Source organism: Haliotis rufescens, unplaced genomic scaffold (genome assembly GCF_023055435.1).
Source record: "Haliotis rufescens isolate VD_foot unplaced genomic scaffold, xgHalRufe1.0.p SCAF_1, whole genome shotgun sequence".
In the NCBI taxonomy this organism is placed as follows: Eukaryota; Metazoa; Mollusca; class Gastropoda; order Lepetellida; family Haliotidae; genus Haliotis; species Haliotis rufescens.
This window is the reverse complement of record NW_025963779.1, coordinates 324,002-349,944: the sequence shown is the minus strand read 5'-3', so window position 1 is coordinate 349,944 and position 25,943 is coordinate 324,002. Positions and strand designations below refer to the sequence as shown.

General features: G+C 42.0%; 2 protein-coding genes across 3 annotated transcripts; both read left to right on the top strand.

Annotated features, from left to right (window-relative positions):
• Positions 1-187: 187 nt before the first annotated feature.
• On the top strand, positions 188-22,056 carry LOC125377847 (involucrin-like). 2 transcript variants are annotated; one of them, XM_048391975.1, is made up of 4 exons: positions 188-390; positions 15,997-16,096; positions 18,341-18,637; positions 21,894-22,056. In XM_048391975.1, exons 1-4 carry the CDS (start codon positions 382-384, stop codon positions 21,923-21,925), a joined length of 438 nt encoding a protein of 145 aa, XP_048247932.1. In that variant the 5' UTR covers positions 188-381; the 3' UTR covers positions 21,926-22,056. The 2 variants fall into 2 exon arrangements, with proteins under 2 accessions (XP_048247932.1, XP_048247879.1); XM_048391922.1 differs by having other exon boundaries at positions 192-390; positions 18,311-18,637.
• On the top strand, positions 20,317-21,887 carry LOC125377819. Its single transcript, XM_048391864.1, has 2 exons — positions 20,317-21,473; positions 21,722-21,887. The coding sequence occupies exons 1-2, from the start codon at positions 20,475-20,477 to the stop codon at positions 21,866-21,868; spliced, it is 1,146 nt and encodes a 381-aa protein (XP_048247821.1). The 5' UTR covers positions 20,317-20,474; the 3' UTR covers positions 21,869-21,887.
• Positions 22,057-25,943: the final 3,887 nt, after the last annotated feature.

Here is a 25,943-nt window from a genome sequence, read left to right as displayed (position 1 = left end):
ACACACACACACACATCCCTACTACTATTTTCATATTGTGTACTATTATCATATGATATTTTACAATTTTACATGCTGTCAGTGTTGATGAATGAGTGGCATCTGAGGGTGAGCACCGGGTGCGTGTGGCAGATGGGGTTATGTAAATATCCTATCAAAGTGAGGCATATCGAGTGGCTCCTGAGTTGTTGAAACTAATCAGATGCGAGTATACATTACACAGTAGCGGGTATATTAGAGCTGCACTCTGCCCGGGAACCCTGAACTGGCCGGGCCACTCAAAGCATCACTTGGCACCAATCTCGACCATCAGCTAAACCAAGGAGCACAACCTCGCCCCTCCACCCATCCCAAGCAGCCGACCTCCATCCATCAGACGACATGCAGCCGGTGAGTGTAGCCACCTTTCGTCCGTCCGCTTCTATTGTTTAAATATGGTATTTACAATAATGAACAGAGAATGAACTGTGGTTTAACGTTGAATTGAAACCGTTGCGGTTTGCAATATTGATTCGTATTCGTGATGTTCTGCCGGGATGTCGAGGAACATCTTCAATCACGGGATTTACAAGCTTTATGTGAAGGAGACCATCTTCAATCACGAACTTCGCTGCAAGTGATAGCACGACACGACTTTGCGATATCACGACACGACTTTGCGATATCACGACACGATATAGCGATTTTGCGATACAGCCAAAAGAAACATCGACACGACATGACATGGCGATAACACGACACGACATGGCGATAACACGACACGACATGGCGATAACACGACACGACATGGCGATAACACGACACGATATGGCGATAACACGACACGACATGGTGATAACACGACACGACATGGCGATAACACGACACAAAGAAGGACATGCTTACCTTTCTATTGTGTGAGTTGCGGGTGTTACCGACAGAGCAGGACATGCTTACCTTTCTACTGTGTGAGTTGCGGGTGTGACCGACAGAGCAGGTCATGCTTACCTTTATATTTGGTAAGTTGCGGGTGTTACCGACAGAGCAGGACATGCCTACCTTTCTATTTGGTGAGTTGCGGGTGTTACCGACAGAGCAGGTCATGCTTACCTTTATATTTGGTAAGTTGCGGGTGTTACCGACAGAGCAGGATATGCTTACCTTTATATTTGGTGAGTTGCGGGTGTTACCGACAGAGCAGGACATGCTTACCTTTCTATTGTGTGAGTTGCGGGTGTTCCCGACAGAGCAGGACATGCTTACCTTTCTATTGTGTGAGTTGCGGGTGTTTCCGACAGAGCAGGTCATGCTTACCTTTATATTGTGTGAGTTGCGGGTTGTACCGACAGAGCAGGACATGCTTACCTTTATATTGTGTGAGTTGCGGGTTGAACCGACAGAGCAGGACATACTTACCTTTCTAATGTGTGAGTTGCGGGTGTAACCGACAGAGCAGTATATGCATACCTTTATATTGTGTGAGTTTCGGGTGTTACCGACAGAGCAGGTCATGCTTACCTTTATATTTGGTGAGTTGCGGGTGTTACCGACAGAGCAGGATATGCTTACCTTTATATTTGGTGAGTTGCGGGTGTTACCGACAGAGCAGGATATGCTTACCTTTCTATTGTGTGAGTTGCGGGTGTTACCGACAGAGCAGGACATGCTTACCTTTATATTGTGTGAGTTGCGGGTGTTACCGACAGAGCAGGACATGCTTACCTTTCTATTGTGTGAGTTGCGGGTGTTACCGACAGAGCAGGACATGCTTACCTTTCTATTGTGTGAGTTGCGGGTGTTACCGACAGAGCAGGACATGCTTACCTTTCTATTGTGTGAGTTGCGGGTGTTACCGACAGAGCAGGACATGCTTACCTTTCTATTGTGTGAGTTGCGGGTGTTACCGACAGAGCAGGACATGCTTACCTTTCTATTGTGTGAGTTGCGGGTGTTACCGACAGAGCAGGACATGCTTACCTTTCTATTGTGTGAGTTGCGGGTGTTCCCGACAGAGCAGAACATGCTTACCTTTCTATTGTGTGAGTTGCGGGTGTTACCGACAGAGCAGGACATGCTTACCTTTCTATTGTGTGAGTTGCGGGTGTTCCCGACAGAGCAGAACATGCTTACCTTTCTATTGTGTGAGTTGCGGGTGTTACCGACAGAGCAGGACATGCTTACCTTTCTACTGTGTGAGTTGCGGGTGTTACCGACAGAGCAGGACATGCTTACCTTTCTATTGTGTGAGTTGCGGGTGTTCCCGACAGAGCAGAACATGCTTACCTTTCTATTGTGTGAGTTGCGGGTGTTACCGACAGAGCAGGACATGCTTACCTTTATATTGTGTGAGTTGCGGGTTGTACCGACAGAGCAGGACATGCTTACCTTTCTATTGTGTGAGTTGCGGGTGTTACCGACAGAGCAGGACATGCTTACCTTTCTATTGTGTGAGTTGCGGGTGTTACCGACAGAGCAGGACATGCTTACCTTTCTATTGTGTGAGTTGCGGGTGTTACCGACAGAGCAGGACATGCTTACCTTTATAGCGAACAGCTGGTGTCATAACCGATGTTCAGTGATGCATTCACCGCTACTTTTCCTTTTACACCAAATGCGGATAATGGAAACTGGATATACTCTGACACTGACTCTGTATTTAGTATCGACACCAAAGATTAGAGATTGTGCCGTATTGTGACATATCTGGAATACCCTGGCAGCGGCCGACCTCATGTCTCCTGTTTTGTTACAACCCTTCATGTAAACATTTTCACATTGAGAGTTGCGTATTAACCCTTATTGTAAAAATAATCAAATTTGCTGAGGGTCACAAGATAACCCTAAATGTAAAACAGTTTACATAAAGGGTTGCGGATTAACTTTATCTGTAAATATTTTTTTACAATAAGGTTTGAAGTGACAGAATAATTGTTACATTTCGCTATGAAATAATACTTATCGACAGTCATGAAACTTCGCAGGTTTAATTGATCGTTACACATTGTCTGGATGTGCAAAAGACTTGAATCTCTACAACAACCATCCTGTTGCTCTACGCTAGTTGTATACATGAGGTTATGACTTGCTCTATGCAGGTTGTATACAGGGGTTATGACTTGCTCTAGGCAGGTTGTATATAAGGGGTTATGACTTGCTCTACGCAGGATGTATACAGGGGTTATGACTTGTTCTAGGCAGGTTGTATGCAGGGGTTATGACTTGCTCTATGCAGGTTGTATATAAGAGGTTATGACTTGCTCTAGGCAGGTTGTATATAAGGGGTTATGACTTGCTCTAGGCAGGTTGTATACAGGGGTTATGACTTGCTCTAGGCAGGTTGTATACAAGAGGTAATGACTTGCTCTAGGCAGGTTGTATACAAGGGGTTATGACTTGCTCTACGCAGGATGTATACAAGGGATTATGACTCCTGATCCTTTTAACCGATTTCTATCAAACTTATTGTTGTACAAACACGTAGCTTACGATACTCTACCAGGTTACCTCATGTCCGTTACTATCTAAATAACTGATAACGACAGGACGGAAGACTATGATTGGTTGAAATCTAGATATTGTCCGATTTCGATAAATATACATCTACGTATACACAGTGTCATAGGTTGTGAGAACCCCAGTTACCATGGCAACGGAACGGAGGCCTCATAATGGTTAACATTAAGATATTTATCCGATTTCGTTCAAATTAGATTCACAATATATGTCGCGTGGGATTTCAATGTAACGTGTGTGCACCTGATGCTCCCACTGCACACTTGTTCTGTGCTGGCTTCCACGGCCTGTATCCATCCCGCAGCTTCTGTATAGGTTATCGGGGGTGGTGAAGACTTGGGTCTACCTGAATACTGATTCTTATATTAACGTTTTTTTGTCAATTCATTCTTAACAAACGCTTTTCTTTGTGTTATATTTTTCATGATTCAGTGATGAGGTATGTACATATAGATACCGCGTAAGGACATATTCTTGAACTATCACGACGGGGACACCGTTTACATGTTCAACTTCAATTAGTGTGTTAAACTCCAATGCATTCAATCTGAGTGAGTTTTCTATATGTTTATAACGGCATTGTAAAAAATCATGAAATAAGTAACTTTTTATTATTCCTTTATTTCAAACTTTTCCGGATGATATCCCAGTTATCTCGATTTTTTCGTTATCTATGCTGCGCCAACCGTAAACGCATTTGTCTCGTTTATTGATATTATAAGGGCGTGATGTCACATTGACCAACAAAATGAAATACAGTTTTATCTTGGAACGGAAATGTAGGCATCTTTGGAGGTCGCATCGGTGATGGTGACGATGTTTTGATAACTTACTAGCTTTTAGTATTCTGCAGTTTTCCAAGTTTGACTTGGGACACAAGCTAAGGATGGCAGCTGAGCATTGGCTATCATATCGTGTGGATATGTTGCAGTCAATGTGTAAAATGACTGAAATTGTCACTTAGTCAATTAATAAAACGCCTGAATATTTTAGTTATTTTACATATTGACTGGAAAGTCAGTCCACTTGTTCTAATATGATAACAATTCCAAACATTTTGTTTTTTTATTTTCATCACCCAGTGGCTGAAATGATAGGATTAAAAGAAAACGAAAGTCAATGTACATTAGTTGTGTTTTCGCTACTAATCCCAGCATAATTAGTCTATTATCATGCTTTAAAGTCCTTTTGAACGTGGATATTTTTGTCAATTAGCGAAATAAATGGACAGAGGTTTCAGTCATCCTGATTGAGGAATGTACCCTTCAATATCCAAATAAAGGAACAACAGCCCCTATATCTGCAGCTGTACAATGAAACGCGTTCCATGTTACAAGTCTTTGTTACAATCTAATATTATGATAATATATAGAGGTTATCACGGGAGTGTGCTTGGGGATGGTAAATATCCTGCATTAGGAATAAACATTGTATTTAGCGAGCCTTGGCGAGCTAAATACATACTGTTTATTCCTAATACAGGATATTTACCATCCCCAAACACACAAGCGTGATAACCTCTTTATCATATAATGTCATTCTTTTATTCTGTGCTTGAAAATCGCTTTCCCTCTCTCACAAACATTACCGAAACATTGCGAGTTTTCCTGGAATGCGCGCATTAATATTTATTACGTCACAGGGTAAGTGAAGTGTCAGTAGGACAGTAACAGTAGCCAATATAGTTCCAACTGAAATCTGTTTCTTATACAGTGGCGAAGCAAAATATACGCAAAACAACAATCCTTCTTTTTAATTGCCTTTCGCGGCAATCCATCGGTCTGTCCGCTAGAGTAACTGCCCTTTGTCGAAGGGAAGCTTCTCTAACCCTAGTCTATGAGACGTCACGGCCACGGTCAGACGTTGTTGACAGTCGTTCTGTCCTGTCATAACGTTAAGAAGTGTGGTCAGATGTACACACAGCGACAAAACGAAACAAGGTTACAATTCAAACATATTTCGGCCAAATCCAACTATTTTAATTTGTGGAGAAGGTTTCAAGCCGCAGAGGTCTACAAGCACAGATATGGCTACTGATCCCGCTTGGCTAGGCCTCGTGCCCTCGCAAAATTGTTTCGAAATTTTTATCTCCAAAGTTGCCAAAACTTATAAAATGCCTTAGCTACATCACAGTTAGACACTTATGTTCAGTATATTAGACTTTTCTTTTGATAATGATAGCAATTATCCCTGTAGTATATCCAGATTCCTGATGGTTAATTCTGACTCGATCGCCGAATGATGTTTATAAACAGTGAAAGTAGTCCCTACTTGACCCTTGATATTTGCATCTCTATCAGCATATGACCCCAACGGATATCGTTTTTATGCGTTGGCTTTATCCTGCCAAGAAACCTACCCATTATATGATAAAATACAATATATATATGTTTGTTTGTATGTTGTTTAACGCCGCACTCAGCAATATTCCAGCTATATGACGGCGGTCTGTAAATAATCTAGTCTGGACCAGACAATCCAGTGATTGACAACATGAACATCGATCCTCGCTATTGGGATCGCTGACATACATCAACTTAGTCAGCGAGCCTGACCACCCGATCCCGTTAGTCATCTCTTACGACAAGCATAGTCGCCTTTTAAGGCAAGCATGGGTTGCTGAAGACCTATTCTAGCCCGGGTCTTCACGGGCCTATACATGTTATTTATGTATATGGTGTAAAGTCTTATTGGTCAGGTGAGATAGGTCTTCTGTTGTTTTCACCTAGCTACTATACATTCAAGCTCAGATTTGGATGTATTCCGCCCGCTTTAGTAAACCTATACTTATAAAAAGAAGGAAATCGAGTAAAAAATAAACCGAGGACATATAAGTTGTTTCAAGATACTTATGCCGTTGAACTACATGTGAAATGTCCGCTCAATAGAAATCACAGGAGTGGACTGGTTAAATTTAGATGGGGAGTGGCGCCTTAAAGACTAGAGACTGGTCACTACGAGAATGTACCTTGTGAAGAAATATGTTGTTTTAACCGTAAACACTGTATCCGGGAGGAAGCACATGTTGTACTTTTATGCCCTATATACAGCGACAAGAGGGCCACCTTCTTACTACATGTACTTGTACTTTTATGCCCTATATGCAGCAACAAGAGGGCCACCTTCTTACTACATGTACATGTACTTTTATGCCCTATATGCAGCGACAAGAGGACCACCTTCTTACTACATGTACATGTACTTTTATGCCCTATATACAGCGACAAGAGGGCCACCTTCTTACTACATGTACATGTACTTTTATGCCCTATATGCAGCGACAAGAGGAGCACCTTCTTACTACATGTTCATGTACTTTTATGCCCTATATACAGCGACAAGAGGACCACCTTCTTACTACATGTACATGTACTTTTATGCCCTATATGCAGCGACAAGAGGACCACCTTCTGACTACATGTACATGTACTTTTATGCCCTATATGCAGCGACAAGAGGACCACCTTCTGACTACATGTGCATGTAGTTTTATGCCCTATATGCAGCGACAAGAGGGCCACCTTCTTACTACATGTACATGTACTTTTATGCCCTATATACAGCGACAAGAGGACCACCTTCTTACTACATGTACATGTACTTTTATGCCCTATATGCAGCGACAAGAGGGCCAACCTTCTTACTACATGTACATGTACTTTTATGCCCTACATGCAGCGACAAGAGGGCCAACCTTCTTACTACATGTACTAGTACTTTTATGCCCTATATACAGCGACAAGAGGGCCAACCTTCTTACTACATGTACATGTACTTTTATGCCCCACATGCAGCGACAAGAGGGCCAACCTTCTTACTACATGTACATGTACTGTTATGCCCTATATACAGCGACAAGAGGGCCAACCTTCTTACTACATGTACATGTACTTTTATGCCCTATATACAGCGACAAGAGGACCACCTTCTTACTACATGTACATGTACTTTTATGCCCTATATACAGCGACAAGAGGACCACCTTCTTACTACATGTACATGTACTTTTATGCCCTATATGCTGCGACAAGAGGACCACCTTCTGACTACATGTGCATGTAGTTTTATGCCCTATATGCAGCGACAAGAGGGCCACCTTCTTACTACATGTACATGTACTTTTATGCCCTATATGCAGCGACAAGAGGGCCAACGTTCTTACTACATGTACATGTACTTTTATGCCCTATATGCTGCGACAAGAGGGCCACCTTCTTACTACATGTACATGTACTTTTATGCCCTATATGCAGCGACAAGAGGGCCACCTTCTTACTACATGTACATGTACTTTTATGCCCTATATGCAGCGACAAGAGGACCACCTTCTTACTACATGTGCATGTACTTTTATGCCCTATATACAGCGACAAGAGGGCCACCTTCTTACTACAAGTAGCTTTTCCCTCCCTTACTTCAACGCAGTGTCTTGTACAGACACATTTACTAGTATTTCAGCAAACCAAGATCTCACGTTTTGCTTTGCCAAAACCTGCCATGCTTTTTTAATTAAGCGCCGAGAGATTTTATATAATGTATGTGCATGTTAATGTATACAGCACAGTATTTATTATTTAGCTATTTCAGTCTCCTCATAAAATAACATGTTATGTATTCATTAATTTGTTTTATTGTTTTTCATAAGTCGCTGGGCGATTGCTCGTAGATATTGGGATCTGTAGATACTGAGATAATCTGTGTTTTTGTTTGTATCTACGAATGGGGCACAAATAAACCCTTCTGTCTTTCTATCTGTCTGACTTTTGACAAATCCACTGTGCAAGACAACAGATGGTTATCGGCTATTCCTTTGATCGATGTATTTTGTGTAACTCAACCGATCATTCCTCTCTTGCTACACTGTCACGGGCATGTTACGTAACATTTAATGCCTCAATCATATCTGACCTGGATTTATGAGCAAATCTCAGACTGAATGAAGTTAACCCAGACACAAGAAATGCCAAATGGAGTGCTGCTACCACTAGTTATATCAACTGAACATCAAGTGAATGACGACAAAGACACAGGTGTAGGGTTACACCACTTCAAAAATGTTGAAGAATTTACTTAGCATTCGCACTTTGTTTTATCGAAATCTTCACAGATCACGGGTAACCAATCTCAGAAATGCGTATAGATATTGGCTCAAAGTTTATTTCCGCTATTTTTTCACTGTCCGTTGCATGCGCCAACAAATCGATTCACGCAAGGCAATGAGCCGCAGCGGGAAGTGGTAGTGTTATTGTGTTTTTGACTGTATCGTTTTCGTTTTTGACTGTATCGCAATATCTCTATATTGTGTCGCGATATCACAGTGTCGTGTCGAACTAATGCATTGTCGCCATATCCAGTGGATAACTGAGGCCGATATGGCGATTGTCCGAATCAGCCACCATATCAAACACGAGTGACATTCGTGTTATTGATTTAATCTGACCCAGGAAATGAACTTGGCGATCCATGGTTTATGCGTTTTACATTCTGAATGATGAGGTTGAGATAACAATACCGTTTTTGTAGAGCCACTAAAGACATAGGTACTGGCGGTAGTGACACTAAAGACATGGGTACTTGTGACATTAAAGACATGGGTACTTGTGACACTACAGACATGGGTACTTGTGACACTACAGACATGGGTACTTGTGACATTAAAGACTTGGGTACTTGTGACATTAAAGACACGGGTACTGGTGACACTGCAGACATGGGTACTTGTGACACTAAAGACATGGGTACTTGTGACACTAAAGACATGGGTACTTGTGACACTAAAGACATGGGTACTTGTGACACTAAAGACATGGGTACTATTGACACTACAGACATGAGTACTTGTGACACTACAGACATGGGTACTTGTGACACTAATGACATGGGTACTTGTGACACTAAAGACATGGGTACTTGTGACACTAAACACATGGGTACTTGTGACATTAAAGACATGGGTACTTGAGCCATTAAAGACATGGATACTGGAGGTAGTGACACTACAGGCATGGGTACTTGCAATCTCATTAAAATCAGATCTTAGTTCTCGCTGCAGCTAAACAAAGATCTGAGGACATCCCATTACGGGTCACGTCAGACCGAGATTTCGCAAACCCTGACCGACCAATGGAATTACTGACAAGAAGTCGACATTAGCCAATCAGAAGGCAGCTTTCTCGTGCTTTACGGCACTAATTTCAAATTGACGACTACGTTTCGAAACATATTGTGACAAATTCTCGCTTAAAAATTTGAAACCTGAACAAAAGAACGTTCTAGAATGGCTAATATATGGTCTAGATTGTATAGATTCAGTCGTTAAGCCCGTAACTATCGTTCGGAATATCCCGTTTTAACGTTTTCGAGGCTGCATGATTAGAAATCACCTTTCGTCTGTCACTTTCATGATCTGGTAAGCGACGCTCTGATTGGTCAGATGAAAGGTCGTTCTGACGTGACCCCTACTGGCAGATCTTTGTTTAGCGGTAGCGAGAATTAAGATCAGATTTTAATGAGAATGGTACTTGTGACGCTAAAGACATAGGTACTGACTGTAGTGACACTAAAGGCATGGGTCCTTGTGACATTAAAGACATCGGCACTAGTGACAATAAAGACATGGGTACTTGTGACACTAAAGACACGGGTACTGGTGACACTACAGACATGGGTAATTGTGACACTAGAGACATGGGCACTGGTGACACTACAGACATGGGTACTTGTGACACTACAGACATGGGTACTTGTGACACTAAAGACACGGGTACTGGTGACACTATAGACATGGGTACTGGTGAAACTACAGACATGGGTATTGGTGACACTACAGACATTGGTACTTGTGCCACTACAGACATGGGTACTGGAGGTAGTGACACTAAAGACATGGGTACTTGTGACACTAAAAACATGGGTACTGGAGGTAGTGATACTAAAGACATGGCTACTTGTGACACTACCGATTTGGGTACTGGTGACACTACAGACATGGGTCCTTGTGACACTACATACATGGGTACTTGTGACACTACAGAGATAGGTACTTTTGGCATTTAAGACATGGGTACTGTATCTCATTAAAATCAAATCTTAGTTCTCGCTGCCGCTAAACAAAGATCTGAGGACATCCCATTACGGGTCACGTCAGACCGAGATTTCGCAAACCCTGACCGACCAATGGAATTACTGACAGGAGTCGACATTAGCCAATCAGAAGGCAGCTTTCTCGTGCTTTACGGCACTAATTTCAAATTGACGACTACGTTTCGAAACATATTGTGACAAATTCTCGCTTAAAAATTTGAAACCTGAACAAAAGAACGTTCTAGAATGGCTAATATATGGTCTAGATTGTATAGATTCAGTCGTTAAGCCCGTAACTATCGTTCGGAATATCCCGTTTTAACGTTTTCGAGGCTGCATGATTAGAAATCACCTTTCGTCTGTCACTTTCATGATCTGGTAAGCGACGCTCTGATTAGTCGGATGAAAGGTCGTTCTGACGTGACCCCTACTGGCAGATCTTTGTTTAACGGTAACGAGAACTAAGATCTGATTTTAATGAGATTGTGGGTACTTGTGACACTAAAGACATGGGTACTGGCGGTAGTGACATTAAAGGCATGGGTCCTTGTGACACCAAAGACATCGGCACTGGTGACACTAAAGACATGGGCACTGGTGCTACTACAGACATGGGTACTTGCGATAGTGATACTTAAGACACGGTTACTTGTAACACTAGAGACATGAGTACTTGTGACACCAAAGACATGGGTACTGGTGACACTACAGACATGGGTACTTGTGACACTACAGAAATGGGTATTATTGACACTACAGACATGGGTACTTGTGACACTAAAGACATGGGTGCTATTGACAAAACAGACATGGGTACTGTTGACGCAACAGACATGGGTACTTGTGACGCTACAGACATTGGTACTTGTGACACTACAGACATGGGTACTATTGACACTTAAGACATGGGTACTTGTGACACTACAGACATGGGTACTTTTGACACTACAGACATGGGTACTTTTGACACGTAAGACATGGGTACTATTGACACTACAGACATGGGTACTTGTGACACTACAGACATGGGTATTATTGACACTACAGACATGGGTATTATTGACACTTAAGACATGAGTACTATTGACACTAGAGACATGGGTACTTGTGACACTACAGACATTGGTACTATTGACAATACAGACATGGGTACTATTGACGCTACAGACATGGGTACTTGTGACACTACAGACATGGGTACTATTGACACTACAGACATCTATCTATCTATCATTAATTTTATAGATCTATCTCTCTATCATCTATCTATCTCTCTCTCATCTATCTATCTATCCATCTATCATATTTCATCTAACTATCTATCTATATGTCTACCTATCTAGTTATCTATCTATCATCTATCTATCTATCATTAATTTTATAGATCTACAGACATGGGTACTTTTGACATTTAAGACATGGGTACTATTGACACTACAGACAAGGGTACTTGTGACAATGAAGACATGGGTACTATTGACAATACAGACATGGGTACTATTGACGCTACAGACATGGGTACTTGTGACACTACAGACATGGGTACTATTGACGCTACATACATGGGTACTTGTGACGCTACAGACATGGGTAATATTGACAATACAGACATGGGTACTATTGACGCTACAGACATGGGTACTTGTGACACCACAGACATGTGTACTATTGACGCTACAGACATAGGTACTTGTGATACTTCAGACATGGGTACTTGTGACACTACAGACATGGGTACTTGTGACACTACAGACATGGGTACTTGTGACACTTTAGACATGGGTACTATTGACACTACAGACATGGGTACTTGTGACACTACAGACAGGGGTACTATTGACACTACAGACATGGGTACTTGTGACACTACAGGCATGGGTACTTGTGACACTACAGACATTGGTACTTGTGACACTACAGACAGGGGTACTACTGACACTACAGACATGGGTACTTGTGACACTACAGACATGGGTACTTGTGACACTACAGACATGGGTACTTGTGACACTTAAGACATGAGTACTATTGACACTACAAACATGGGTACTTCTGACACTTAAGACATGAGTACTATTGACACTACAAACATGGGTACTTGTGACACTACAGACATGGGTACTTGTGACACTAAAGACATGGGTACTATTGACAATAGAGACATGGGTACTATTGACGGAACAGACATGGGTACTTGTGACACTACAGACATGGGTTCTTGTGACACTACAGACATGGGTACTATTGACGCTACAGACATGGGTACTTGTGACACTACAGACATGGGTACTGGTGACACTACAGACATGGGTACTTGTGACACTACAGACATGGGTACTTACGACACTACAGACATGGGTACTTGTGACATTAAAGACATGGGTACTTGTGATACTAAAGACATGGGTACTTGTGACACTACAGACATGGGTACTTGTGACACAACAGACATGGTTACTTGTGACACTACAGACATGGGTACTTGTGACACTACAGACATGGGTAGTTGTGGCACTTAAGACATGGGTACTATTGACACTACAGACATGGGTACTTGTGACACTACAGACATGGGTACGTGTGACACTAAAGACATGGGTACTATTGACACTACAGACATGTGTACTATTGACACTACAGACATGGGTACTTGTGACACTACAGACATGGGTACTTGTGACACTACATACATGGGTACTTGTGACGCTACAGACATGGGCACTTGTGACACTACAGACATGGGTACTATTGACGCTACAGACATGGGTACTTGTGACACTACAGACATGGGTACTGGTGACACTACAGACATGGGTACTTGTGACACTTCAGACATGGGTACTTGTGACACTACAGACACGGGTACTTGTGACACTACAGACATGGGTAGTTGTGACACTTTAGACATGGGTACTTGTGACACTTAAGACATGGTTACTTGTGACACTACAGACATGGGTACTATTGACGCTACAGACATGGGTACTTGTGACACTACGGACATGGGTACTATTGACGCTACAGACATGGGTACTTGTGACACTACATACATGGGTACTATTGACGCTACATACATGGGTACTTGTGACGCTACAGACATGGGTACTATTGACAATACAGACATGGGTACTATTGACGCTACAGACATGGGTACTTGTGACCCTACAGACATGGGTACTATTGATGCTACAGACATGGGTACTTGTCATACTTCAGACATGGGTACTTGTGACACTACAGACATGACTACTTGTGACACTACAGACATGGGTACTTGTGACACTACAGACATGGTTACTTGTGACACTACAGACATGGGTACTTGTGACACTACAGACATGGGTACTTTTGACACTTAACACATGTGTACTATTGACAGTACAGACATGGGTACTTGTGACACTACGGACATGGGTACTTGTGACACTAAAGTCATGGGTAATATTGACGCTACAGACTTGGGTACTATTGACGATACAGACATGGGTACTTGTGACACTACAGACATCGGTAGTATTGACGCTACAGACATGGGTACTTGTGACACTACAGACATGGGTACTGGTGACACTACAGACATGGGTACTTGTGACACTACAGACATGGGTACTTGTGAAACTTAAGACATGGGTAATTGTGACACTTAAGACATGGGTACTATTGACGCTACAGACATGGGTACTATTGACGCTACAGACATGGGTACTTGTGACACCACAGACATCGGTAGTATTGACGCTACAGACATGGGTACTTGTGACACTACAGACATGGGTACTGGTGACACTACAGACATGGGTACTTGTGGCACTACAGACAGGGGTACTATTGACACTACAGAGATGGGTACTGGTGACACTACAGGCATGGGTACTCATGACACTACAAACATGGGTACTTGTGACACTTCAGACATGGGTACTATTGACACTACAGACATGGGTACTTGTGACACTACAGACATGGGTACTTGTGACACTACATACATGGGTACTATTGACACTTCAGGCATGGGTACTTGTGACACAACAGACATGGGTACTTGTGACACTACAGACATGGGTACTACTGACACTACAGACATGGGTACTTGTGACACTAAAGACATGGGTACTTGTGACACTACAGACATGGGTATTACTAACACTACAGACATGGGTACTTGTGACACTAGAGACAGGGGTACTTGTGACACTACAGAGATGGGTACTTGTGACACTACAGGCATAGGTACTTGTGACACTACAGACATGGGTACTTGTGACACTACAGACATGGGTACTATTGACACTACAGATATGGGTACTTGTGACACTGCAGACATGGGTACTTGTGACACTACTGACATGGGTACTTGTGACACCACAGACATGGGTACTTGTGACACTACAGACATGGGTACTATTGACACTACAGACATGGGTACTTGTGACACTACAGACATGGGTACTTGTGACACTAAAGACATGGGTACTATTGACACTACAGACATGGGTACTTGTGACACTACAGACATGGGTACTTGTGACACTACAGACATGGGTACTTGTGACACTAAAGACATGGATACTATTGACACTACAGACATGGGTACTATTGACACTACAGGCATAGGTACTTGTGACACTACAGACATGGGTACTTGTGACACTACAGTCATGGGTACTTGTGACACTACAGACATGGGTACTTGTGACAGTACAGACATGGGTACTTGTGACACTACGGACATGGGTACTATTGACACTACAGACATGGGTACTATTGACAGTACAGGCATAGGTACTTGTGACACTACAGACATGGGTACTTGTGACACTACAGACATGGGTACTATTGACACTACAGACATGGGTACTTGTGACACTACAGACATGGGTACTTGTGACACTACAGACATGGGTACTTGTGACACTACAGACATGGGTACTTGTGACACTACAGACATGGGTACTTGTGACACTACAGACATGGGTACTTGTGACACTAAAGACATGGGTACTATTGACACTACAGACATGGGTACTATTGACACTTCAGGCATAGGTACTTGTGACACTACAGACATGGGTACTATTGACACTACAGACATGGTTACTTGTGACACTACAGACATGGGTACTTGTGACACTACAGACATGGGTACTTGTGACACTACAGACATGGGTACTATTGACACTACAGACATGGGTACTTGTGACACCACAGACATGGGTACTTGTGACACTACAGACATGGGTACTATTGACACTACAGACATGGGTACTGGCAGTAGTGGGTACTTGTGCTATTGGGACAAAAGTTGGATGCCGGGATCCTACAGGTTTTTTCTGGAAGAGATCCCATGATTATTAACATTAATGCTCTATCATCCATAGATACATGATGTATTACACAACTTGTTGATGCATATGTTTACAGAAAGTGTTGCTAGTTCTGGTCATCGTCGTGATGTTGTTGTGCCATGAAGCAGCAGGAGAACGACGCAAGGCTCGTATAAGACTGAAGTTTGGGCTCACAGGTCAGTGCAACTACAATTGATGGAACTGTGTTAGGGGAACTCAGCAAATAACAATAGGAATTCTCTACTTTCTTTTACATGGGAATAATGTATTTATCTTACAATCTATCTATCTATCTATCATTAATTTTATAGATCTATCTATCAATCTATCTATCTATCTATCTATCTATCTATCTATCTATCTATCTATCTATCTATCTATCTATCTTTCTTTCTTTCTTTCTATCTATCTATCTATCTATCTATCTATCTATCTATCTATCTATCTATCTATCTATCTATCTGGTTATCTATCTATCATCTATCTATCTATCTGTCTATCTATCTGGTTATCTATCTATCATCTATCTATCTATCATTAATTTTATAGATCTATCTATCATCTATCTATCTATCGAACTATGTATCTATCTATCATCTATCTATCTATCTGTCTATCTATCTAGTTATCTATCTATCTATCATCTATCTATCTATCTATCTATCTATCTATCTATCTATCTATCTATCTATCATCTATCTATCTATCATCTATCTATCTATCTGTCTATCTATCTGGTTATCTATCTATCATCTATCTATCTATCATTAATTTTATAGATCTATCTATCATCTATCTATCTATCGAACTATGTATCTATCTATCATCTATCTATCTATCTGTCTATCTATCTAGTTATCTATCTATCTATCATCTATCTATCATTAATTTTATAGATCTATCTATCTATCATCTATCTGTCATCTATCTATCTCTCTCATCTACAATTGATGGAACTGTGTTAGGGGAACTCAGCAAATAACAATAGGAATTCTCTACTTTCTTTTACATGGGAATAATGTATTTATCATACAATCTATCTATCTATCTATCATTAATTTTATAGATCTATCTATCTATCTATCTATCTATCTATCTATCTATCTATCTATCTATCTATCTATCTATCTATCTATCTATCTATCTATCTATCTATCTATCATCTATCTATCATCTATCTATCTATCATTAATTTTATAGATCTATCTATCATCTATCTATCTATCTAACTATGTATCTATCTATCTATATATCTATCTATCATCTATCTATCTATCTATCATCTATCTATCTATCTATCGTCTATCTATCATTAATTTTATAGACCTATCTATCTATCTATCATCTATCTATCTATCTATCTATCTATCTGTCATCTATCTATCCATCTATCACATATCATCTAACTATCTATCTATCTGTCTACCTATCTAGTTATCTATCATCTATCTATCTATCATTAATTTTATAGATCTATCTATCTATCATATATCTATCTCTCTCTCATCTATATATCTATCCATCTATCATATATCATCTAATCTGTCTACCTATCTAGTTATCTATCTATCTATCATCTATCTATCTATCATCTATCTATCTTCTTCCTTTCTATCTACCTATCTATCTCTCATCTATCTATCTATCCATCTATCATATATCATCTATCTATCTATCTATAATCTATCTATCATCTATCTGTTATCCATCTCTCTATCATCTACCTGTCTATCATCTATGTATCTTCTTCCTTTCTATCTACCTATCTATCTATCATCTATCTATCTATCATCTATCATATATCATCTATCTATCTATCTATCTATAATCTATCTATCATCTATGTCATCCATCTCTCTATCATCTATCCATCTATCATCTATGTATATTCTTCCTTTCTATCTATCTATCCATCTACCATCTATCATCTATCTATCTATAATTTATCTGTCATCTATCTCTCTATCATCTATCTATCTATCTATCTGTCTATCTTTCTATCTATCTATTATCTATCACCTATATATCACCTCTCTATCTATCTATCTATCATCTATCTATATAGCTATCATCTATCTATCTATCATCTGTCTATCATCTTTCTATATATCTATCTATCTTTGTATCAATCATCTATCTATCCTCTTTCTTGCTATCTATCTATCTATCTATCTATCTATCTATCTATCTATCTATCTATATGTCATCTATCATCTATCTATATAGTTATCGTCTATCTATCTATCATCTATCATCTATCTATCTATCTATCATCTCTCTATCTATCTATCTATGATTGTCTGTAGTATTGGATAACTTGAAAAAGTATTGATTAGTGTCGACTCGTGTTGGATACGTGGTCGGATAACTGTAACTGTCATTGCACATAGACCGGGACCTTGCCGACCTGAAGCACGTTGACCGGGACCTTGGCGACCTGAAGCACGTTGACCGGGACCTTGGCGACCTGAAGCACGTTGACCGGGACCTTGACGACCTGAAGCACGTTGACCGGGACCTTGGCGACCTGAAGCACGTTGACCGGGACCTTGGCGACCTGAAGCACGTTGACCGGGACCTTGGCGACCTGAAGCACGTTGACCCCGACTTTGGCGACCTGAAGCACGTTGACCCCGACTTTGGCGACCTGGCGCGCAGAAACACAGATGATGGGCAAATGATGGAGGTAGACTCTGACCTAAAACACGGCGACAAGCGTAAGTGCTGAAACCTTTATGTGACATGTTTAAATTATCACCTACTTCACTTCAAATCAGTTCATTATGTCTTGATGGGTAGTATAGGTTTTTAGCAACCCATGCTTGCCGTAAAAGGCGACTTTGCTTGTCGTAAGAGGCGACTAACGGGATCGGGTGGTAGGGCTCGTTGATTTGGTTGATGCATCTCATTGTATCCCAAATTATTATCATTAATATTTACAGACCCCCGTCATGTACGGGAATATTGCTGAGTACGGCCTTTAAACAACAAACAAATTTACATTATGTCTTGCCTTCCTGTTATGTTCAAACTAGATATTATCTGCTACACTTGAAGTCCCGCTTCTATTATGTTCAAACTAAACTGAGGGCCAAAAGAAACGTTACCAACATTAACTGATTTGCCTCTTTGAAACAAGGATGCCAACCTGTTCAAAAACAGTAAAAAACACATCTGACGAATACAGCCTTCATGTTCTCTGTCGTTCTTTGCACGTGCTTTACGGATTTTAGGAGTTTTTCAGCAATTTTTTAAAACATTCTTTCCAAAATTATCGTGCAATTTCCGGGTATAAATTACGCACGGATCTGTTCCCTATCATTGGTTGCGATGATTTACACCAACGAACATGCCAAAACTGACCGCTGTCCAGAGGGAGAGAGCCATATGTATGCTGCAGATGGGAGCGACACAGAGAGACGTTGCCATTAACATGAACTGCTCAAAGATGACCATTGCCAGACTGGTTGCATGTCTCCGACAGACTGGCAGAACCGCAGACAGACCACGGAGTGGCAGACCAAAGGTCACGACCCCGCAGGATGACGGCTTTTTACGGGTACTTCATCTGAGGAACAGATATCTTACTGTGACGTCAGCAGCTGCCAACAGCTTAGGACATCCGGTCAGCAGACAAACAATGACCAGACGACTACGACATTATGGTCTCCGGGCTTATCGCCCTTTCAAGGGCATGACCTTGACCTGTCAACTTCGACGTGCCAGATTGACGCGGTGCAGGCAAACTCAGCGATGGCAACAACGGGAATGGCGGCGAGTGCTGTTTAGTGACGAAAGCAGGTTCCAACTCTTCAAACCTGATGGGCGGACGCGAGTTTATCGACGACAAGGTGAACGTACGGCTCCTTGTTGTGTCCAGGAGGTGGAACCTTATGGGGGCGGAAGTGTGATGGTCTGGGGCGGCATTTGCGGGGACGAGAAGACGGAACTTGTCATCATCGAAGGCAATCTGACAGCACAACGCTACATTGACAATATCTTACGGCCAGTGGTTCTTCCTTTCATCCAGCGTCAACAAAGGACGGTGTTCCAACAAGATAACGCCACACCCAATAAAACCCGTATTAATAGAGACTTCCTCAACGCCAACAACGTGACTGTCCTGCCGTGGCCAGCTCGTTCACCAGATCTGTCACCCATAGAACATCTCTGGGACCAGCTGGGGCGTCGTCTTCGGAAATTGAATTGCTACATATCCCGTATTGAACAGTCTGGGCCGTCGTCACCTTAAAGTTGTAACCAATGTTCTTGATCGAATACTGGACGAATGACCCCATGTTAAGAAATGTCCCTGTTGGAGGTCAAGGACTTTGTTGTTGAATTAGTAAATTCCCATTTTACTGTTCTGAATGATGAATTTCTACAATACAATTGTTATTGCTGCTTCAAATTGTGTTGGTCATATTTTTTCCTAGAAATATCGTTGGTAACGTTTCTTTTGGCCCTCAGTTTATATATTATCTGCTACAATTGAAGTCAGTTCATTATGTTTTGCCCTTCTATAATGTTCAGACTATAAATTATCTGTTACACATGCAGTCAGTTCATTATGTTTTGCCCTCCTATTATGTTCAAACTATAAATTATCTGCTACACATGCAGTCAGTTCATTATGTTTTGCCCTCCTATTATGTTCAAACTATAAATTATCTGCTACAATTGAAGTCAGTTCATTATGTTTTGCCCTCCTATTATGTTCAGACTATAAATTATCTGCTACACTTGAAGTCAGTTCATTATGTTTTGCCCTCCTATTATGTTCAAACTATAAATTATCTGCTACACTTGAAGTCAGTTCATTATGTTTTGCCCTTCTATAATGTTCAAACTATAAATTATCTGCTACACATGCAGTCAGTTCATTATGTTTTGCCCTCCTATTATGTTCAAACTAGAAATTATCTGCTACACATGCAGTCAGTTCATTATGTTTTGCCCTCCTATAATGTTCAAACTAGAAATTATCTGCTACACTTGAAGTCAGTTCATTATGTTTTGCCCTCCTATTATGTTCAGACTATAAATTATCTGCTACACTTGAAGCCAGTTCATTATGTTTTGCCCTCCTATTATGTTCAGACTATAAATTATCTGCTACACATGCAGTCAGTTCATTATGTTTTGCCCTTCTATAATGTTCAAACTATAAATTATCTGCTACACTTGAAGTCAGTTCATTATGTTTTGCCCTCCTATTATGTTCAAACTATAAATTATCTGCTACACATGCAGTCAGTTCATTATGTTTTGCCCTTCTATAATGTTCAAACTATAAATTATCTGCTACACTTGAAGTCAGTTCATTATGTTTTGCCCTCCTATTATGTTCAAACTATAAATTATCTGCTACACATGCAGTCAGTTCATTATGTTTTGCCCTCCTATAATGTTCAAACTATAAATTATCTGCTACACTTGAAGTCAGTTCATCATGTTTTGCCCTCCTATTATGATCAGACTTTATATTATCTGCTACACTTGAAGTCAGTTCATTATGTTTTGCCCTCCTATAATGTTCAAACTATAAATTATCTGCTACACTTGAAGTCAGTTCACTATTTCCCGCTTCTATAATGTTCAAACTATATATTATCTGCTACACTTGAAGTCAGTTCATTATGTTTTGCCCTCCTATTATGTTCAGACTATAAATTATCTGCTACACTTGAAGTCAGTTCAGTATTTCCCGCTTCTATAATGTTCAAACTATATATTATCTGCTACACTTGAAGTCAGTTCATTATGTTTTGCCCTCCTATTATGTTCAAACTATAAATTATCTGCTACACTTGAAGTCAGTTCATTATGTTTTGCCCTCCTATAATGTTCAAACTATATATTACCTGTTACCGTCCGTGTCACCTCACTGTAAATATGATGTTATTACCCAAGACAGCCGACAGTTAATAGGTTATCCTCCAAGTTAACTCACTTCATGTGTTTCCAATTCAGGTTCCTACCCTGATGACGAGGACGTCCTGTAGTTGCTGATGACGAGGACGTCCTGTAGTTGCTGATGACGAGGACGTCCTGTAGTTGCTGATGACAGGAACGACGGGAGTAGCTACTTCTGCAATTTGTCAAAAATCCGAATTATAATAAATCAGCCCCCGAAGCAAGAGTTTAAATTTTGTATTTGACAGAAACTCATTAACGCGTACTTGTAACAGACACTGCGTGGTCATCACGTGTTCAGATGTACATGTTACAATCACTGCTTGGACATCACGTGTTCAGGTGTACATGTTACAATCACTGCTTGGACATCACGTGTTCAGGTGTACATGTTACAATCACTGCTTGGACATCACGTGTTCAGGTGTACATGTTACAATCACTGCTTGGACATCACGTGTTCAGGTGTACATGATACCACCACTGCCTGGACATCACGTGTTCAGGTGTACATGTTACAATCACTGCGTGGACATCACGTGTTTAGGTATACATGATACCACCACTCCGTGGACATCACGTGTTCAGGTGTACATGTTACAATCACTGCTTGGACATCACGTGTTCAGGTGTACATGTTACCACCACTGCGTGGTCATCACGTGTTCAGGTGTACATGTTACAATCACTGCTTGAACATCACGTGTTCAGGTGTACATGTTACAATCACTGTTTGGTCATCACGTGTTCAGGTGTACATGTTACCACCACTCCGTGGACATCACGTGTTCAGGTGTACATATTAAAATCACTGCGTGGTCATCACGTGTTCAGGTGTACATGTTACAATCACTGCTTGGTCATCATGTGTTCAGGTGTACATGTTACAATCACTGCTTGAACATCATGTGTTCAGGTGTACATGTTACAATCACTGCTTGGACATCACGTGTTCAGGTGTACATGTTACAATCACTGCGTGGACATCACGTGTTCAGGTGTACATGTTACAATCACTGCGTGGACATCACGTGTTCAGGTGTACATGTTACAATCACTGCGTGGTCATCACGTGTTCAGGTGTACATGTTACAATCACTGTGTGGTCATCACGTGTTCAGGTGTACATGTTACAATCACTGTGTGGACATCACATGTTCAGGTGTACATGTTACAATCACTGCTTGGTCATCATGTGTTCAGGTGTACATGTTACAATCACTGCTTGAACATCATGTGTTCAGGTGTACATGTTACAATCACTGCTTGGACATCACGTGTTTAGGTGTACATGTTACAATCAATGCGTGGACATCACGTGTTCAGGTGTACATGTTACAATCACTGCGTGGACATCACGTGTTCAGGTGTACATGTTACAATCACTGCGTGGACATCACGTGTTCAGGTGTACATGTTACCACCACTCCGTGGACATCACGTGTTCAGGTGTACATGTTAGCACCACTGCTTGGACATCACGTGTTCAGGTGTACATGATACCACCCTCCGTGGACATCACGTGTTCAGGTGTACATGTTACAATCACTGCTTGGTCATCACGTGTTCAGGTGTACATGTTACAATCACTGCGTGGTCATCACGTGTTCAGGTGTACATGTTACAATCACTGCTTGGTCATCACGTGTTCAGGTATACATGTTAGCACCACTGCTTGAACATCACGTGTTCAGGTGTACATGATACCACCACTCCGTGGACATCACGTGTTCAGGTGTACAATCACTGCTTGGACATCACATGTTCAGGTGTACATGTTACAATCACTGCGTGGTCATCACGTGTTCAGGTGTACATGTTAGCACCACTGCGTGGACATCACGTGTTCAGGTGAACATGATACCACCACTCCGTGGACATCACGTTGTTCAGGTGTACATGTTACAATCACTGCGTGGTCATCACGTGTTCAGGTGTACATGTTAGCACCACTGCGTGGACATCACGTGTTCAGGTGTACATGATACCACCACTCCGTGGACATCACGTGTTCAGGTGTACATGTTAGCAACACTGCCTGCACATCACGTGTTCAGGTGTACATGATACCACCACTCCATGGACATCACGTGTTCAGGTGTACATGTTAGCACCACTGCTTGGACATCACGAGGGCATGTGTACATGTTAGCACCACTGCTTGGACATCACGAGTGCAGGTGTACATGCTCTGCAACACGTTTTACTCATAAGGGGAATGGGAAAACATAGAGATCAAACGGCTATACCAGAAAATATGGGAACTTTTGGGATCAAACAGTCATACCAGGGGGATGGGGAAACAATCGGATCAAACTGTCATACCAATGGGATGGGGGAACAATCGGGATCAAACTGTAACACCAGGTGCCAGATGAATCAATCGGGATCAAACAGTCATACCAGGAGGATGGGGAAACAATCGGATCAAACAGTCATACCAATGGGATGGGGGAACAATCGGGATCAAACTGTAACACCAGGAGCAAGGTGAAACAATCGGGATCAAACAGTCATACCAGGGGGATGGGGGAACATTCGGATCAAACTGTCATACCAGGGGGATGGGGGAACAATCGGATCAAACTGTCATACCAGGGGGATGGGGGAACATTCGGATCAAACTGTCATACCAGGGGGATGGGGGAACATTCGGATCAAACTGTCATACCAGGGTGATAGGGGAACAATCGGATCAAACTGTCATACCAGGGGGATGGGGGAACAATCGGATCAAACTGTCATACCAGGGGGATGGGGGAACAATCGGATCAAACTGTCATACCAGGGGGATGGGGAACATTCGGATCAAACTGTCATACCAGGGGGATGGGGGAACAATCGGATCAAACTGTCATACCAGGGGGATGAGGGGACAATCGGATCAAACTGTCATACAAGGGGGATGGGGAAACAATCGGATCAAACTGTCATACCAGGGGGATGGGGGGGACAATCGGATCAAACAGTCATACCAATGGGATGGGGGAACAATCGGGATCAACCTGTAACACCAGGAGCAAGGTGAAACAATCGGGATCAAACAGTCATACCAGGGGGATGGGGGAACATTCGGATCAAACTGTCATACCAGGGGGATGGGGGAACAATCGGATCAAACTGTCATACCAGGGGGATGGGGGGACAATCGGATCAAACTGTCATACAAGGGGGATGGGGAAACAATCGGATCAAACTATCATGCCAGGGGGATGGGGGAACAATCGGATCAAACTGTTTTACCAGGGGGATGGGGTACAATCGGATCAAACTGTCATACCAGGGGGATGGGGGGACAATCGGATCAAACTGTCATACCAGGGTGATGGGGGGACAATCGGATCAAACTGTCATACCAGGGGAATGGGGGAACAATCGGATCAAACTGTCATACCAGGGGGATGGGGGGACAATCGGATCAAACTGTCATACCAGGGGGATGGGGGGACAATCGGATCAAACTGTCATACCAGGGGGATGGGGGAACAATCGGATCAAACTGTCATACCAGGGGGATGGGGGGACAATCGGATCAAACTGTCATACCAGGGGGATGGGGGGACAATCGGATCAAACTGTCATACCAAGAGGATAGGGGAACAATTGGGATCAAACTGTCATACCAGGGGGATGGGGGGGGGGGGGGGACAATCGGATCAAACTGTCATACCAGGGGGATGGGGTACAATCGGATCAAACTGTCATACAAGGGGAATGGGGGAACACTCGGATCAAACTGTCATACCAGGGGAATGGGGGAACAATCGGATCAAACTGTCATACCAGGGGAATGGGGAAACAATTGGATCAAACTGTCATACACGGGGGATGGGGAAACAATCGTATCAAACTGTCATACCAGGGGGATGGGGGAACAATCGGGATCAAACTGTAACACCAGGAGCAAGGTGAAACAATCGGTATCAAACAGTCATACCAGGGGGATGGGGGAACATTCGGATCAAACTGTCATACCAGGGGGATGGGGGAACAATCGGATCAACTGTCATACCAGGGGGATGGGGGAACAATCGGATCAACTGTCATACAAGGGGGATGGGGGAACAATCGGGATCAAACTGTAACACCAGGAGCAAGGTGAAACAA

Excerpts from the sequence above, each read along its gene's own strand:
- LOC125377847 (XM_048391922.1), top strand. Across the intron at positions 16,097-18,310 it reads ACTGAAGTTTGGGCTCACAG|ACCGGGACCTTGCCGACCTG; the intron begins GTCAGTGCAACT and ends CATTGCACATAG. Across the intron at positions 18,638-21,893 it reads CCTAAAACACGGCGACAAGC|GTTCCTACCCTGATGACGAG; the intron begins GTAAGTGCTGAA and ends TTTCCAATTCAG.
- LOC125377819 (XM_048391864.1), top strand. The coding sequence starts at position 20,475 with ATGCAGTCAGTTCATTATGTTTTGCCCTCCTATTATGTTCAAACTATA. Across the intron at positions 21,474-21,721 it reads ATGTTCAAACTATAAATTAT|CTGCTACACTTGAAGTCAGT; the intron begins CTGCTACACTTG and ends ACTATAAATTAT.